Genomic DNA, 14,677 nt, shown 5'->3' on the forward strand with positions numbered 1-14,677 from the left:
TGGCCCAGAAATATATATATTAATGTGTGTGTGTGTGTGTGTGTCTCGAGTGTGTGACTCAAGTTCCATTTCTTAAGATTTAAGTTAAGATTTCTTTGCTCAGCACTTTATAGAACTCAAAATAGAAATCCTGAATCATAACTGGATTGCACATTAACTTTGGTTATGTATGCCAGGTCTCTGTCTATTAAAATATGACCGGATGCATTTTTATTTCGACGTTTAAGGACTGGATTATTCACTTGTCTAAAAGCACCCTGCATATGCCTCACATTTACATTCTTTAAGTGATTTGTTGAAGAGAGAGTGCAAGACAGAGTCTCCTGTCATCTCACAGCACTGCTAATGTCTCAAACAGAGACAACCAGATTGAGTTGTAAAAAGCGAAAATGTGCCGAATCTACAAAGAAGTCAGGAACAATGCAAGTTCTTGCAAGTTCATTGCAGTCTTATCAGAGCTCAGCAAAATCCAGCCCTCTCTCACTATTTGCAACTAGCACCGTAGGCGTGCTATTCCTTTTTAATTAGTCGCACTTGGCATTAAAGTGGTGCTCCCTGAGGGAGAGGTTTTGTGAAACTATATCTGCTATATGAAGGGAAACTTTAGCAGAGGGAATATTATTTTTCAGGCTATGCACCAATGTTTCCTGAGGTCCGTATAACTCCTTTTAATTGACAGGAGACACAATTAAATGACACATTTTTGCCGTTATACAAAGTTTTAGCAGCAGTTGGACTGCATCGGTGGGTTAAGTAAGGGATAATGTACATCCAGCCGGTTGTTCTCTCAAAATAACCCCTGACGGTGATGAGGACCTATACAGTATACGGTATACAGTCATACCACTTAATACACAGCATTTCACCACATAAATAATTATGGAGATAAGATTTTTTTTAAGATCTGTTTGTATCTTATAATCCAACAGTGTACAAAACAATAGTCACGAATCCACGTTACTGAAACCACGTCAATGAATTCACGTTACTGGATGGCATAATAAAATAACTGTACACAAAATATTGATTCGACTGAGTTTTTATAATTTATTAGCTCACCAATTGCAAATCTTCCATGAAGAAAAAATGTTCCTAGCAATGTATCGGGCTGCTGATTTCAGTAACCTGGATAAGCCTGTGTTATCTGCTTTGAGAGATTGTTATCTGGGAATAATTTACCTCTGGATGGTGCGATTGACCAATCAGAATTGAGTATTCCAAAGAGCTGTGTAATAATAAGAAATAACACTTAGCTTGAAGCCTTTATAATGCAATATAATGGTATTCATAATGTATGTTGTAATACATTATATCTTTTCAGAAATAATTGTAAACAAAATTAAACTGCATTGTAGTATTTGCAGATTTCTTTCTACATCTGAAACTAGTTGTTTGTCATGTGTTTTAATGCATTATTCTTTCTAAAAGTGCAATGAAGAGATGTGGTTATAATTATTCATGAGATCATAAAAATCATTATAGTGTGCATTACAATGCATAATTAATGCATTAAAACACTTTTTATGCATTATATATAAAGTGTTCGAGTCAATATCTTTAATCTTTAATAACAGTAGGCCTGTATATAATATATCTAATAATATAATATACTGATATAAATGGATGTTCCTTTAACTATCGAGACTATTGGCCCTGGGGACTTAAAATAAACTCTTAAAACACACTTTTCAAACTAATTTATTTAATTTTTCCACTAACAGTGTCCACCAGGGGACACACATCACAGAATTGTGTGAACACATTTGGAATAAAATGGCCGACTCCTTTGTCTTGCTAAGCCTGATTTCATAGCTAGCATTTTATGTATCGTAAACACACAATTAAACAAAATTATAGCTTGATCGGAAATTAAGTACTCATAAGAAATTAAAGTACTCATTTCGCAAATTTATATTTGAAGATTTTTCTTCACACTGTACCGTGTAGTCTGTTTTGGTTTCGTTTTCACTGTGTTCTGTTCCTGTTTTGCCTGTCTTAGTTCTCTAGTTAGTTTCCCTGAATGAGTTTCCACACCTGTTCCGTTATCCTTCATTACACATTACGCTCTTATTTAAGCCCTGTGTTTTGTTCCGTTCAATGTCTGGTATCATCTTAGTATTATGAGGTTAAGTTATTCTTTTCTCCTGTATGTTTCCTTGTGAAGATTATTATTATTAAAATAAAGTCTTCGAGCCACACTACGTGACACACACATCACACACATATCTCAATGTGCTTCAGGGGCTCTGTGGTCTCCTTGGTAACCTATTGCACTAACTTTATTAGACGCAAAAGTGTTTATGTGGCTTGGAAATGATGCCCCAATTGTAGCTATAAATTTTTTAAAACATTGATAGAAATAATTTTCACACAATAAATATGGAAATGGTTTATGTTCATTTCAGTATTTGTTTAGATTTTCATAGTTTTAGGCATGTTGTTTTAAGCATAATAGTGTAAAATTCATATTTTTGTGAAGGATTTTCATATTTTAAAATTTAAAGTCTGGGACTGGGAAAAGGATAAAACAATAATATAATATAATATAATATAATATAATATAATATAATATAATATAATATAATATAATATAATATAATATAATATAATATAATAATACTAATAATAGTAATCAACCACTGGGACGTCCAAATATATTAATAATATCTAAATATATAAAATTATAAATATATTAAGATACCCAGAGGTAGATAACAGATGGAGGTACCACATGATCCTTCTATTAAATTTGAATTAAACATTCATCAAAGTTAATGCTTAACTAAACTAAACAGTCTTGTATCTCAATGTTTTTTTTGTTTGATGTTTCTGTACCTCAAAGGTACATGTGTTGTACTGTATCTTTTATTCTATTGTTTGTCATTTTGGGCCCTATCTTGCACCCAGCGCAATTGACTTTGTACACTGACGCATGTATCATTCCTATTTTGCACCCGCGCAAAGCGCGCTTTTCCCTCCACAGAAGCACGTCGCTAAACTAGGGAATGAACTTGCGCTCCCTGGGCGGTTCAGCGCAAAAAAGGAGGCGTGTTCCGGCGCAAACGTTCCTTCATGCTATTTTGCAGGTTTAGAAAACAATTGCGCCACTAACCAGGAAAAAATAGTTTAAAGTCAGTGGCGCGTTGCGCATGTTATTCATATGCTATTTTAAGGGCGCATGCTTGGCCATAATCAATGTAGCGTGTGCACAACGCGCATACACTTTGATTCTCTCATCTACACAGAAGCAGCAGTTTTCATTTTTGCAAATCATACATTATTAAGATAGATAGATAGATAGATAGATAGATAGATAGATAGATAGATAGACAATTTATTATAAAAGCATACATCTAGCTTACACATTTACCCAAATTATCATACTCCTTTTTAACCGAAGTTAATTTGGGTGGGTTTCTCCATCCCCAACGTCCCTGACGAGAGCGTTGCTCTCCTTGGCTGTGAACCGCTCCTGGCGCGCGTCTGGCAAATCCGCCGTTATAATAGGAATCCGCTTTAGAACAAAGCGCGTCTGCTCTTAAAGGGAATGTGAGATGACGCTCTGATTGGTTTATTTCACGTTACGCCCAAACCACACCTATGAATAATGAAGCTACTTCAGACCAACCCATTTTAGATTTGCGCCTGGCGCAAGAGTCATTTATCCCGCTGGGAAACGCCTCGGTTACGACTGTAACCTCGGTTCCCTGAAGAGGGAACGAGCGTTGCGTCGAGTTTGACGCTATGGGAACGCTTTGCGTGATGACGTCTTGAAGCACATGTAAAATCAGTCCAATGGTGTGGCGGAACGTCAGAGGCGGGTGACGTCACGTACCAGGAAGCTATAAAAGCCGGCCCGAAACAGAAAACGAAAGCTTCGTAAAGTCTGAAGTCGTGTTGACAGGCATGAAGGAGATATGGCAAGGTGACGCAACGCTCGTTCCCTCTTCAGGGAACCGAGGTTACAGTCGTAACCGAGGCGTTCCCTTTCAAGGGAACTCGCGTTGCGTCGAGTTTGACGCTATGGGAACGTCTATACCAACGCCTCCATAGCTACAAATGTCTGTCCTGTGTGAAATCTGGTGAGCAGCACTAGGAAGACAAAACATGAGACCCTGGAGCAGAGTCTAGATCCAGAGAGTAGAACCTGACGAAAGTGTGCGGTGAGGACCAGCCTGCCGCATCACAAACGTCCTGTAACGAAACTCTTGATATAAGGGCCTTAGAGGCCGCCATACTCCTCGTAGAGTGCGACCGGACAGCCTACAGGAGAAGGCTGTCCAGCCGCCTCATAAGCAAGTGAGATAGTCTCAACCACCCACTGCTCATCCTTTGCTTAGACACTGGACCTCCCTTGTTAGGGGAGCAAATGTCACTTTTACGCCACAGGGCAGCTCTGTGGACATACGCGTCTAACGCCCGAACAGGGCAAAGCAAATTAATCGCCTCCTGGTCCGATTTCGAAAGGGAGGAGGACCTCCAAGTGCCACGAGGGAAACGAGATACCAAAGGGGTCTTTCCCCACAGACATTCCACCCAAAGGACTGTGGTAAGCACCTACGGCCGCCACATAAACCTTTAAAGTGGACGGGGTCAGACCTGCAGTGAACCGGTCCTGCAGAAACTCCAGAACTGTACCAATTGGGCAGTTGACTGGATCCAACCGACGGTCACTACACAAAGAGGTGAATACTCTCCAGTTCAGGGCATAAAGTTTCCTCGTGGAGGGAGCTCTGGACTGTAGAATGGTCTCAACAACCTCAGTTGAGAGACCTGACTCTATGAGCTGGGCCCCCTCAGAGGCCAAGCCCACAGGTTCCACAGTTCTGGTCGGGGGTGAAAAATCGAGCCCCCTGCTTGGGACAGAAGGTCCCTCCTGACGGGTAGCTCCAGAGGAGGCCCGTCGAGGAGGGACACAAGATCGGGAAACCATACTCTGCCCGGCCAGCGCGGGGCTATAAGAAGCAGGCAAACCCGGTCCCTGCGAACTCTTTCCAGAACTCCCGGGAGCAGAGCAACTGGGGGAAAGGCGTACAGACGTAGCCTCGGCCACGTCTGTACCATAGCATCCAGTCCCAGAGGAGCTGGATGCGTGAGGGAGAACCAAAGTGGACAGTGAGACGTCTCTCGAGACGCAAACAGATCCACTTATAATTTCCATATCAGCTCCACCACCTCGGGGGTGGAGCCACCATTCCCCGGGCCTCGGCCCCTGTCTCGACAGAGTGTCTGCTCCTATATTCTGGACCCCGGGGATGTAGGCTGCCTTGAGTGACAGCAACTTCCCCTGGGACCACAAGAGGATATGGCGTGCCAGCGCAAACCCCCTTGATATAGGCGACTACCGACGTGTTGTCCGTATGTACTACACATGGTGTCCCCTGAGACCTGTGATAAAGCTCCTCAGAGCCCGGAAGACAGCTAACATCTCTAGGCTATAGAATGCCAGGAACGATGATGGTCTTCCCACAGACCTTGAGATGAGCGACCCTCAGGATCGCTCCCCAACCCGTGAGGGAAGCATCCGTCGTTAGCAGTTTGCGACGACAAGGAGCTCCCAGCACTGGGCCCTGGGACAGGAACCAAGGTTTCTTCCACATAACCAAGGCACGTAGGCATCACCGTGTGACCTTGATTGTGCGAAATGGGTTGCCCCTCGGGGAAAAACCCTCTGGTCCTGAGCCACCACTGCAGGGGCCTCATGTGCAGCAGTCCAAAAGGTATCCCGTTGGAAGCTGCTGCCATGAGACCCAACAGTCTCTGGAACTGTTTGACAGTGAGTAGCTGGCCTAGCTTTACACTTCTCACAGCTGCCAGGATCGAAGCGTGGCGATGACAGGCGCGCCTGCATCGACACTGAATCCCAAACCACGCCTAAAAAAGTGGTCCTCTAAAATAGAGAAGCACACTCTTCTTGGCGTTCAGCCGTAACCCCAACTCTTTCATATGGGCGAGAACAACATCTCGATGTTGAACCGCCATCTAATGCGACTGAGCTAAAATCAACCAATCGTCGATGTAGTTCGTGATGCGAATACCCCGGAGGCGCAGAGGCGCCAGAGCTGCATCCACGCATTTGGTGAAAGTGCGGGGTGATAAAGCCAGGCCGAATGGAAGAACTCGATATTGGTATGCTTTGCCCCCGAAAGCAAACCTCAGGAACTTCCAATGACACGGACGGATGGAAATATGCGTCCTTGAGGTCTATCGTGACAAACCAGTCCTCGGACTAATCTGTGGCACGATTGTCTCAATGTTAACATTTTGAACTTGAGCTGCATGACAACTCGAAGACCTAAAATGGGACGCAATCCCCCGTCCTACTTTGGAACTATGAAGTACCGGCTGTAAAACCCGGTTTCCCTGTTGGAGGGAGGTACATATTCTATGGCCCCTTTCTCTAACAGAGTGTTTACTTCCTGTTCCATAACCAGAACCTGCTCGGGGCCCACCATTGTGGGCAGGACCCCCATAAACCGCGGTGGGCGTTACCAGAATTGTATCTAATACCCTTTTTCCACGGTCTGCAGGACCCAATGAGAAACATTTGACAGTAGCTTCCACGCTGTCAAAGATTCTACTAGAGGTACCAGTCTCTCGAGACTGGTTTCTGGATTTTGTTGCTGTTGAGTAGTCGGTTCGTCGCCCTGTAACGGCGCACCGGCAGGGAACGACCAAACAGACTGCTCTAGCACCCTCCTCAGAGGGGGCGGGCATCCCGAGGCCACTACGTTTCCGGGTGGACCTTGAGATATGTGCTCGCCGGAGACCGCTGCGCCCTGTAACACCGGAGGCGGCAGGGTTGGCAGAACGGTCCCCTGAGGGCACCGAAGAGAGACGGCACCGTATTTTTCTCCTGCTGTTGAGCAGTCGGTTCGTCGCCCTGTAACGGCGCACCGGCAGGGAATGACCAAACAGACTGCTCTAGCACCCTCCTCAGAGGGGGCGGGCATCCCGAGGCCACTACGTTTCCGGGTGGACCTTGAGATATGTGCTCGCCGGAGACCGCTGCGCCCTGTAACGCCGGAGGCGGCAGGGTTGGCAGAACGGTCCCCTGAGGGCACCGAAGAGAGACGGGCACCGTGAAAAGAGGTGTTAACCGCTCTGCTTCGGGGGGACTACCCTCATTTGTCCTGAGCCCTCAGACATCAGGACTTTTTCCCAGCAGCCTTCTTGGCGGTAATAACGGTCCGCAGATCCGTTTTACCCCTCGAAGACTGCTGGGTTTGAGAGTGCCCTCCGTGTCCCCGAGATTTTTGTGGGGGAGCACGGGAGGAAACGCTCTGTTTCTGAGTGGCGCGGTGCTCAGCACTCTTTTTAGAGGAATGAGGCTGCTCCCGCTCAGCAGCCTCATAGAAAGAACGGCGGGGGAGAAGTTTCTGAAGTGCAGCTGCCTGTTTTGAAGCTTCTTGTGACTTCGCTACAGCACTATTAACTGCGTCTCCAAATAACCCTTGCGTGGATACTGGTGCATCTAAAAGAACATGTTTTTCTTTGTCCTTTATGTTACTTAAGTTGAGCCACAGATGCCTCTCAGTGGCCACCAGGGCTGCCATAGAGCGGCCGATGGATTTAGCCGTCTCCTTGGTGGCCCTGAGAGACAAATCCGTGGCTCTACGCAGTTCAGACACCGTATCAGCACTAATACCCCCGCCCTCCTCAAAATCACCCAATAACTCAGCCTGGTAAGCCTGCATTATGGACATTGTATGTAAACACGCTGCAGCTTGACCGGCGGCGGCATAAGCTTTATGAACCAGGGAAGAAGTAACTTTTACTGGCTTGGATGGAAGTGCAGGAGCCTTCAGAGAAGATGCCGTTGCTGGAGAGAGATAGCTTGCGAGCGTCTCTTCCACCTTCGGCATCTCCCCATAACCATGCTCTTTATAATTGTGAATGGATGAATAGTGTGATGTTTGTGCAGTATACACTCGATATGACACTGGTTTCGCCCACGATCTCGACACCTCGGTGTGGAGATCGGGGAAAAACGGCAGGCTCCTGCGCTGGGGCTGCGCACGAGATGGCAGGAAGCGTTCGTCGAGCTTACTTTTCGAACGAACGTCCTGCCTATCTTCTGGCCACTCAATAGACAGTCTGTCAACAGCTCTAGTAATGACATCGAGCAGTTCCTCAAACGCATGAGACTGAGGTGGCGAATCCTCAGACTCAGCTACAATACTCACAACATCCAACTCCTCAGAGCTGGATAGTTGCAGTACTGGTACCTCTATCGGGGGGGAAGAAACCGCAGCGCGTGCTTCCACACCCTGATAAGAGGCACTGGATCTATCAGACGGATGCTGAGATAAGGCAGAGCCCGTCTCAACATCCACTGATAAATCCATCTGTGAACCCCAGGTCTGAGATCGACGCCGTGCCTCGGCAGCGGCGGGACCCGAGCCCTGGAGAGCGTGGTCGGGATTGAACCGAGCCAAGCGGGATCGGAGCGTACGCAATGGAAGCGCACAGCAATGCACACAGTCACCACCCTCGAGTGCTGACTGGGCATGCTCCTCTCCCAAACAAACAACACAAAGAGTGTGTGTGTCACCTCCCGTTAAATAACGCGGGCAGGGATGGACACACACTCTAAACTGCTGCTCGCTCGCCATACTGAATATATATATATATGATATAGACAGACAACACCAAATATACAGACAGATTTCACACAGAGCGCAACTGAAGACTCAGAAAGCTTTCGTTTTCTGTTTCGGGCCGGCTTTTATAGCTTCCTGGTACGTGACGTCACCCGCCTCTGACGTTCCGCCACACCATTGGACTGATTTTACATGTGCTTCAAGACGTCATCACGCAAAGCGTTCCCATAGCGTCAAACTCGACGCAACGCGAGTTCCCTTGAAAGGGAAATAGCAACAGCGCCAAGACCCGCCCACAAAGTTACTTGCGCTTTGAGCTTTGACACTTGCGTTTCAGATCGTTAAAATAGGGCCCATGATGTGATTTGTGGTAAATGTTGATCTCTTTTGTTTTCTAGTGCCCTCTCGAAAACATAGCGCCTCCCACTGGAGACTCCAGAACATTGCCCAGGAATCCGTTGAAAGCTCTGACGAGGAGTTTTTTGACGCCCGGGGTAAGAGTTGATCTTGTTCCTGATTAATATTTATTAGTGAAAAGTGCTGGTCCTTCTAGGAAACTCACTTTGAAGTGATTGTATCAAGTGGTGAAAATCAAGTTTTTAATGTTGTTTATATGTCTATGTGGGGTTTTTAATATGCTTTAAGACAAACCATGTGCAAATTCATAGGTCAACACAGTTGCTGAGTATTTTCTCATTAAAACTGCAGTGAACCAAAGACACTTGAACCTTGAACCTTCCCCTGTTTCCTACTGTCACAAACAAGTAACCAATCCCGTCAAACATGCGGGGCTTTTGCCTGCAGCAAATGTTGTTTTGCTCTGTGGGCATTTTAACACGATGAGCACAAGAACACCTTTAGGAATAGACAGGAAAAACCGGGTGCATATGGCAATATAGCTGGTCAATTATCCACAATTATTATTTCTCCACTGACTTGATGTTCAAAGCGTTTCTAAGGATACTGACTTTTAAAAGGCGGCTGTCAGGCTCTGAGCTGGCGAATGCGAACATGTGAAACGTTAGTAACACATTATTAGCTGTTTGATAGAGTAGTCAAGCAAAAGGCTAATTATATTAATTTCCGTTATGTGTCCAACGTTGTTGTCACGTATACATCTAGTCCGTTTAAAACGTTTAAATATGTCATTTTGATTATCAAAAATTGTTGACTGCAGGGGGACTTTAAGTTGCTGGAGAAGAAAAGACTCAAAACAACTGTCAGTCAGTTGAATTACAGGGATTTTCATTGGAACTGCAAAGCTTTTGGTGTATAATAATTATATGTCTGCAAATCATAAATTGTGTGTGAAGTGCAAATAGCATTTGGAGCATTCAACAGGGTTTGTTTGAAGTGTGCGATGTACACAAAATCCCCCTAAAAGTAGCTGAAATCCCTTATGGAATTAAAGGTGGGGTATGTGATTTGCAAAACGGCCGGCAGATTTTGAAAATACACAACTCAAATGGTCCTACCTTCTTTCCTTTGACTCCACCCATTCAAAGAACATGAGGGAGATGGGGGGAGGGGGGTATGGTACGACCGTTTGATTGACCCACTTACTGTCCAATGATTCTAGGTGGTCTTGGAAATGATTGGCTGGAGTTTTTCGAGTCCTGCCCATTCCACAGATGATTAAATTGCTTAATTTTCATTTCAGTGCTTCTAACTCAGTGCAGGCCCGGTTCTAGAACCAAATCACTGAGGGTGCTTCTGAATATAGTGAGGGTGCTGCTTACATAATCGTAGGAAATAGCTCAGTCATCAGTCTGAAACATAGTATCTCAAAATTGGGGATGTTGTATACAACAATACTACTGTAATTGCTGTTATGTTAAACAATATACGATCTGGCAGTAAATTATAGAATAGCATGTAAACAAGCAGCAATCTTCACTTTGCAAAACATTAAAACATGCCACACATAGCCTACTTACACTGTGGTGATACCCTTGATGTAACCGGCTTCAACTTCAAGAACACGCCTAGAATGGCCAAAAGTCACTGCCTTACACACGTCTCTCTCCATGACTGTGAGAGACACATTTTTACATAACAAGGCAGAAAATGTACCAAGAACATCCAACCTAACTTGAACATAAACACACATAACTTTACTAACACAAACCCCAACCATATTGCTGTAATAACGCATAAATCAACTCCCAACAAACAATTACCCATAATGCACTAGCGCTGAATGCCGGGTCTGTACAATATGACAACCATGACAACACATCAACACCCAATCAGTCATTCATTGTTAGCGTTATGCATAAACATATTGATAAAGCACTGCTGCAGTAACGTTATTACACCAAGGTATTGCTGCTATATTCTTTATGACAACTCCAATAACAACGACAAGCAGTTCAAAACAATTGACAGCAAAAGACCAAGAAGCTGCGCTAGCTTAACGTTACACAACACACATAACGTTACCTAAAGCCCTGTCTCAGAAAGTCAGCTAACAAAATTTCTGAGCGGGAAGCACGCACGCAAGCAAAGTGGGCAATTAAAGAGACAGCTTCACCTTTTGCGTATCGCGATCACGAAAGGACAACTACAATGCATTAAACATGAAAGCATAACGAAATAATTTATTTAATATATATATATTTGTTTAATTTTATTAATTTATTTATTTTGTGTAGGCTATACTATTATAGGCAAGAGTGTGAAATCCGTCTGTGTTTTATTTTCGGCAAAATCTCGTTTATGTGTGCTATTAATAATTTTTCATCTGAGGGTGCTTTCACTTTTATTTGAGGGTGCTTAGCACCCTCAAGCACCCCCGTAGAACCGGGCCTGACTCAGTGGCTGTAAGGGGGTTAGGAATAGGATTTCGAGTGATTTTGAAAAAATGGCCAAAAAAGAGAATTACATACCCCACCTTTAAGACAGCACACAGCTCAAACAAAACAAGACTGAGGAGACTATCAAGCTATTTCTGAAGGCTATGTGGCTTACAAACATTGAACTGAGGGGATATTCTGGAGGAGCCACTTATCTACAGACTTTAAATGAAAACACACCACAAGTCAAACCTAAATGGAGCAAGAGCCTCTCAAATACCATTTTTAATGAATCAAATTCCATGTCCTTTATTATAGGATGGATTTGACATCACCATGTAGATGTATCTGAGGTTGTAGAAACTCCATTTCATTTGCAAAGAAATTAATGACGGCTGATCCATTGCGATCTTTCTTTGACTTGACAGCCAGTCACAACACAGGTTAAAGAAAAGGCTAAAGTAATACATCACAAACAACACACACGCAGACTGGTGTTACGGTCCACAAGGACATACAAATGTGAAACACATTTAAATCAGTTGTACTTATGCAAAAATGTGAGCATGGTATTCAGGCTCAGATTTACATTTTTAAAAATTAGAGTTATTCCCTCAGGTTCTTTAAAACCATTTCGCAATGAAATTCTGAAGTAATGCCGGACAACTTAATGATGACTCCCTTGCATATGTTGATGTCATTTGTTGTGTCTGTTGGGTAGCAACCAGCAGGATTATAATTGGTTCAATTCAGTTATTCATGAGGTGCAAATTGCCCACTGGTATTTTTCAAGCATCGAGCACTCTCAAGTAGCGTTTGTGTGAATTTTTTATGGGCAAATGGTCCTCTTGTTAATCCCAGTAGTAATAAAGGCCCTAAAGGCACTACCGTATTTCGTTCGCTTCCCTGTCTTGTCTTACAGGTATTAGGCTAGGTTGCTATCGAATGTGAAGTACCCGTGAGTGATTATGGCTGTAATCTCTACAGAATCAATTGGGGAGTTCAGAATCGTAGCATATGTAAAAGGTTTGTGGAAATGAAGCATTTGGAGCCCTGCATAACTTTCCACGTTCCTCATTTATTTCGTTTATTTGAAAGTTGTGAATGGAAATAATACATGACAAGGTCATGAACAGGGTAGCAGTTTTAATATTTCTTGCGCACGGTAAGAATGCAGAATGCAATACATTACATTTTTACATCTAGAGTAGAAGGTTTTACATGTATTTTATTCTGCTTTTGATTTCACATCCCACACCTACAGCATTCCGGTGCTACAGTATAATGTGGAAGTTGGCCTAAATATTTAAGGAACTCATCAGTAAAGGGCTGAAAAGCAGGGCCCCCCATTTGTCTGCATCATACTGTTATCTAGATAGGATGCTGTGGGCACACAGCCATTGAAACTGTACCCATTTATTACTGCAACCCTTGTCAGACTGTGCTGAATGCTGCCAGCAGGTATTAAGTTAAATAAGGATGATGCTTGAATGCCAATTAGCCTCCTCTCTCTGGTCAATAGTCAAGTTGCATCTCTGTATGATCATGATTTGGTGCTTGAAACTGTTTGATAGGAACGTTAAATGATTGGATCACCCACAAAGGAATATTCTGCCATCTTTTACTCACCATCATGTCATTCCAAACCTGCATAACTAAAAGTAGTCCACATGAATTGTACACTACTTTAAAAAGTCTTCTGACGATGATAGCTTTGTGTGAGAAACAGAACAAAATGTAATTGGTTATTAAAGGAACCGTATGTAAGAAATGTATTTCAATTAATCATAAAATGGCCCTGATATGTCACTAGACATTAAGAAATCATGTTCATTTCAAATACTTATATCACTGACAACAGTAGTACGGCCAGGATATTGTCATTTAAAAGTGAAGTTGCAGCCCTCAACTGATGTTGATGTTGTCATGTTGTGTTTTGGCCTGATGCCCCACCCTCCACCTATCTACCAATCACAAAGTCAGTAGTGTTTCGGCATCCGGGTTGCCAGCTCTGCTCTAGTTACCACAGCTGCAGCTACAAACGTGTCGGATAAAAAATGTCTAACGTTACGAAACCTAAAAGACCTCGTTATGAATCCGAAATACGCAAAACATCTCTCATGAAGCATAAACATAATTAACAGAAAAAAAACTTACCGTGTAGGACTCATCACTGGCCATTGGAAGCTCCTTGTAGCAGCCTACGTTCCTGCTGGATCCTGCAGCCTATTTGGCAACCTCGAGTCGGGGGGGGGGTATTTACAATGAAACAGATATTTATAATGAAACAGTTGATCTGCTTCATAAAACCAGTGTGAATGATTTGTTTACAAATTGGAATGATTTGTTTCAATGAGCCGGTTCAAACTCACTAACTAAATAAATCCGTTGCAGTGGGTTACAAATCAGAATCAGAATTATTATTATTAATTTTATATTATTTTTTTTATTTTTATTTTTTACAATGAATTGGTCGATCCACTTTACAAAACCAGTTTGAACAAAATGGGGCTGTCCCAATACCCACACTTGTTTTAAATGACAGGTAAATAATGACAGATTATTTAGGTGAACTCTTCCTTTAAGAAAAATCATCTGTTACATCCCATTATTCAGTTTGTACTTGTCAAACACATAATTAATGATTTGGCGCTCAGTGAATGACAAAAACATGCCAACCTGATATCATTATATTTTCACATTAGTATGCTGATTCAGTGTGTCTGCCCAGAGGTTTGTTTTGTTTTGCTTTCTCAGTTTCTTGCCGGAGCTTGTCTCATTTCCTTTTCTTGTTTTGTTTTTCTCTGTCCTGGCCCTTCATTTGCCATTCTTGCCTGTAATTTTGCCTGTCATTTTTCTCAAAATATTGATTCTCTGAACAAGTTGTTGGCAAAATGTTCTTAAGCTAGCCATCAAGTTGTCAAGACTAAATCTGTATAAGAGAATTGCCATGATAACAGAGCTTCTCCATTGGATGCTGCAGGCTTGTGATGCTCTTGCAAATATTCAGATGGCCTTTCTGCATTCATTTTCTTCATGTACCCACCTACACGCCATCACTCCATTTTTTATCTTTCCATCTGTATCTCTCTGTATCTATCTTTCCACACCTTGCCCTTTATTAAGATGCAAACACATGCACTGTAAAAATATAATGCAATGTTTAGCTTTGCACTAGATTGAAGGCAACACAATTATCTTTGAGTTTAAATTTAATAACTGTAGCCAAATTGGATTTGTTTGTTCACTAAATGTTAAAAAATACACTGTAAAAAAAAT

General features: G+C 43.0%; 1 protein-coding gene across 4 annotated transcripts in view; it reads left to right on the forward strand.

The window, feature by feature from the left end:
* Positions 1-14,677, forward strand: part of plrdgb (PITP-less RdgB-like protein) — a 98,511-nt gene that overhangs the window by 17,898 nt on the left and 65,936 nt on the right. For 3 of the 4 annotated variants that reach the window (XR_014609263.1, XM_084137146.1, XM_084137145.1), the window contains exon 2: positions 9,002-9,097. The exons of the other annotated variant lie outside the window; for it this stretch is intronic. Coding sequence is in view for 2 of the 3 variants with exons in the window: in XM_084137146.1 (XP_083993272.1) it covers positions 9,002-9,097 (96 nt within the window). In the remaining variant the exon portion in view is untranslated. The remainder of the gene's footprint in view (positions 1-9,001; positions 9,098-14,677) is intronic. 4 annotated transcript variants of the gene reach the window in all.

The sequence above is a fragment of the Abramis brama genome, assembly GCF_963993115.1.
Source record: "Abramis brama genome assembly, chromosome: 15".
Taxonomy (NCBI): domain Eukaryota; kingdom Metazoa; phylum Chordata; class Actinopteri; order Cypriniformes; family Leuciscidae; genus Abramis; species Abramis brama.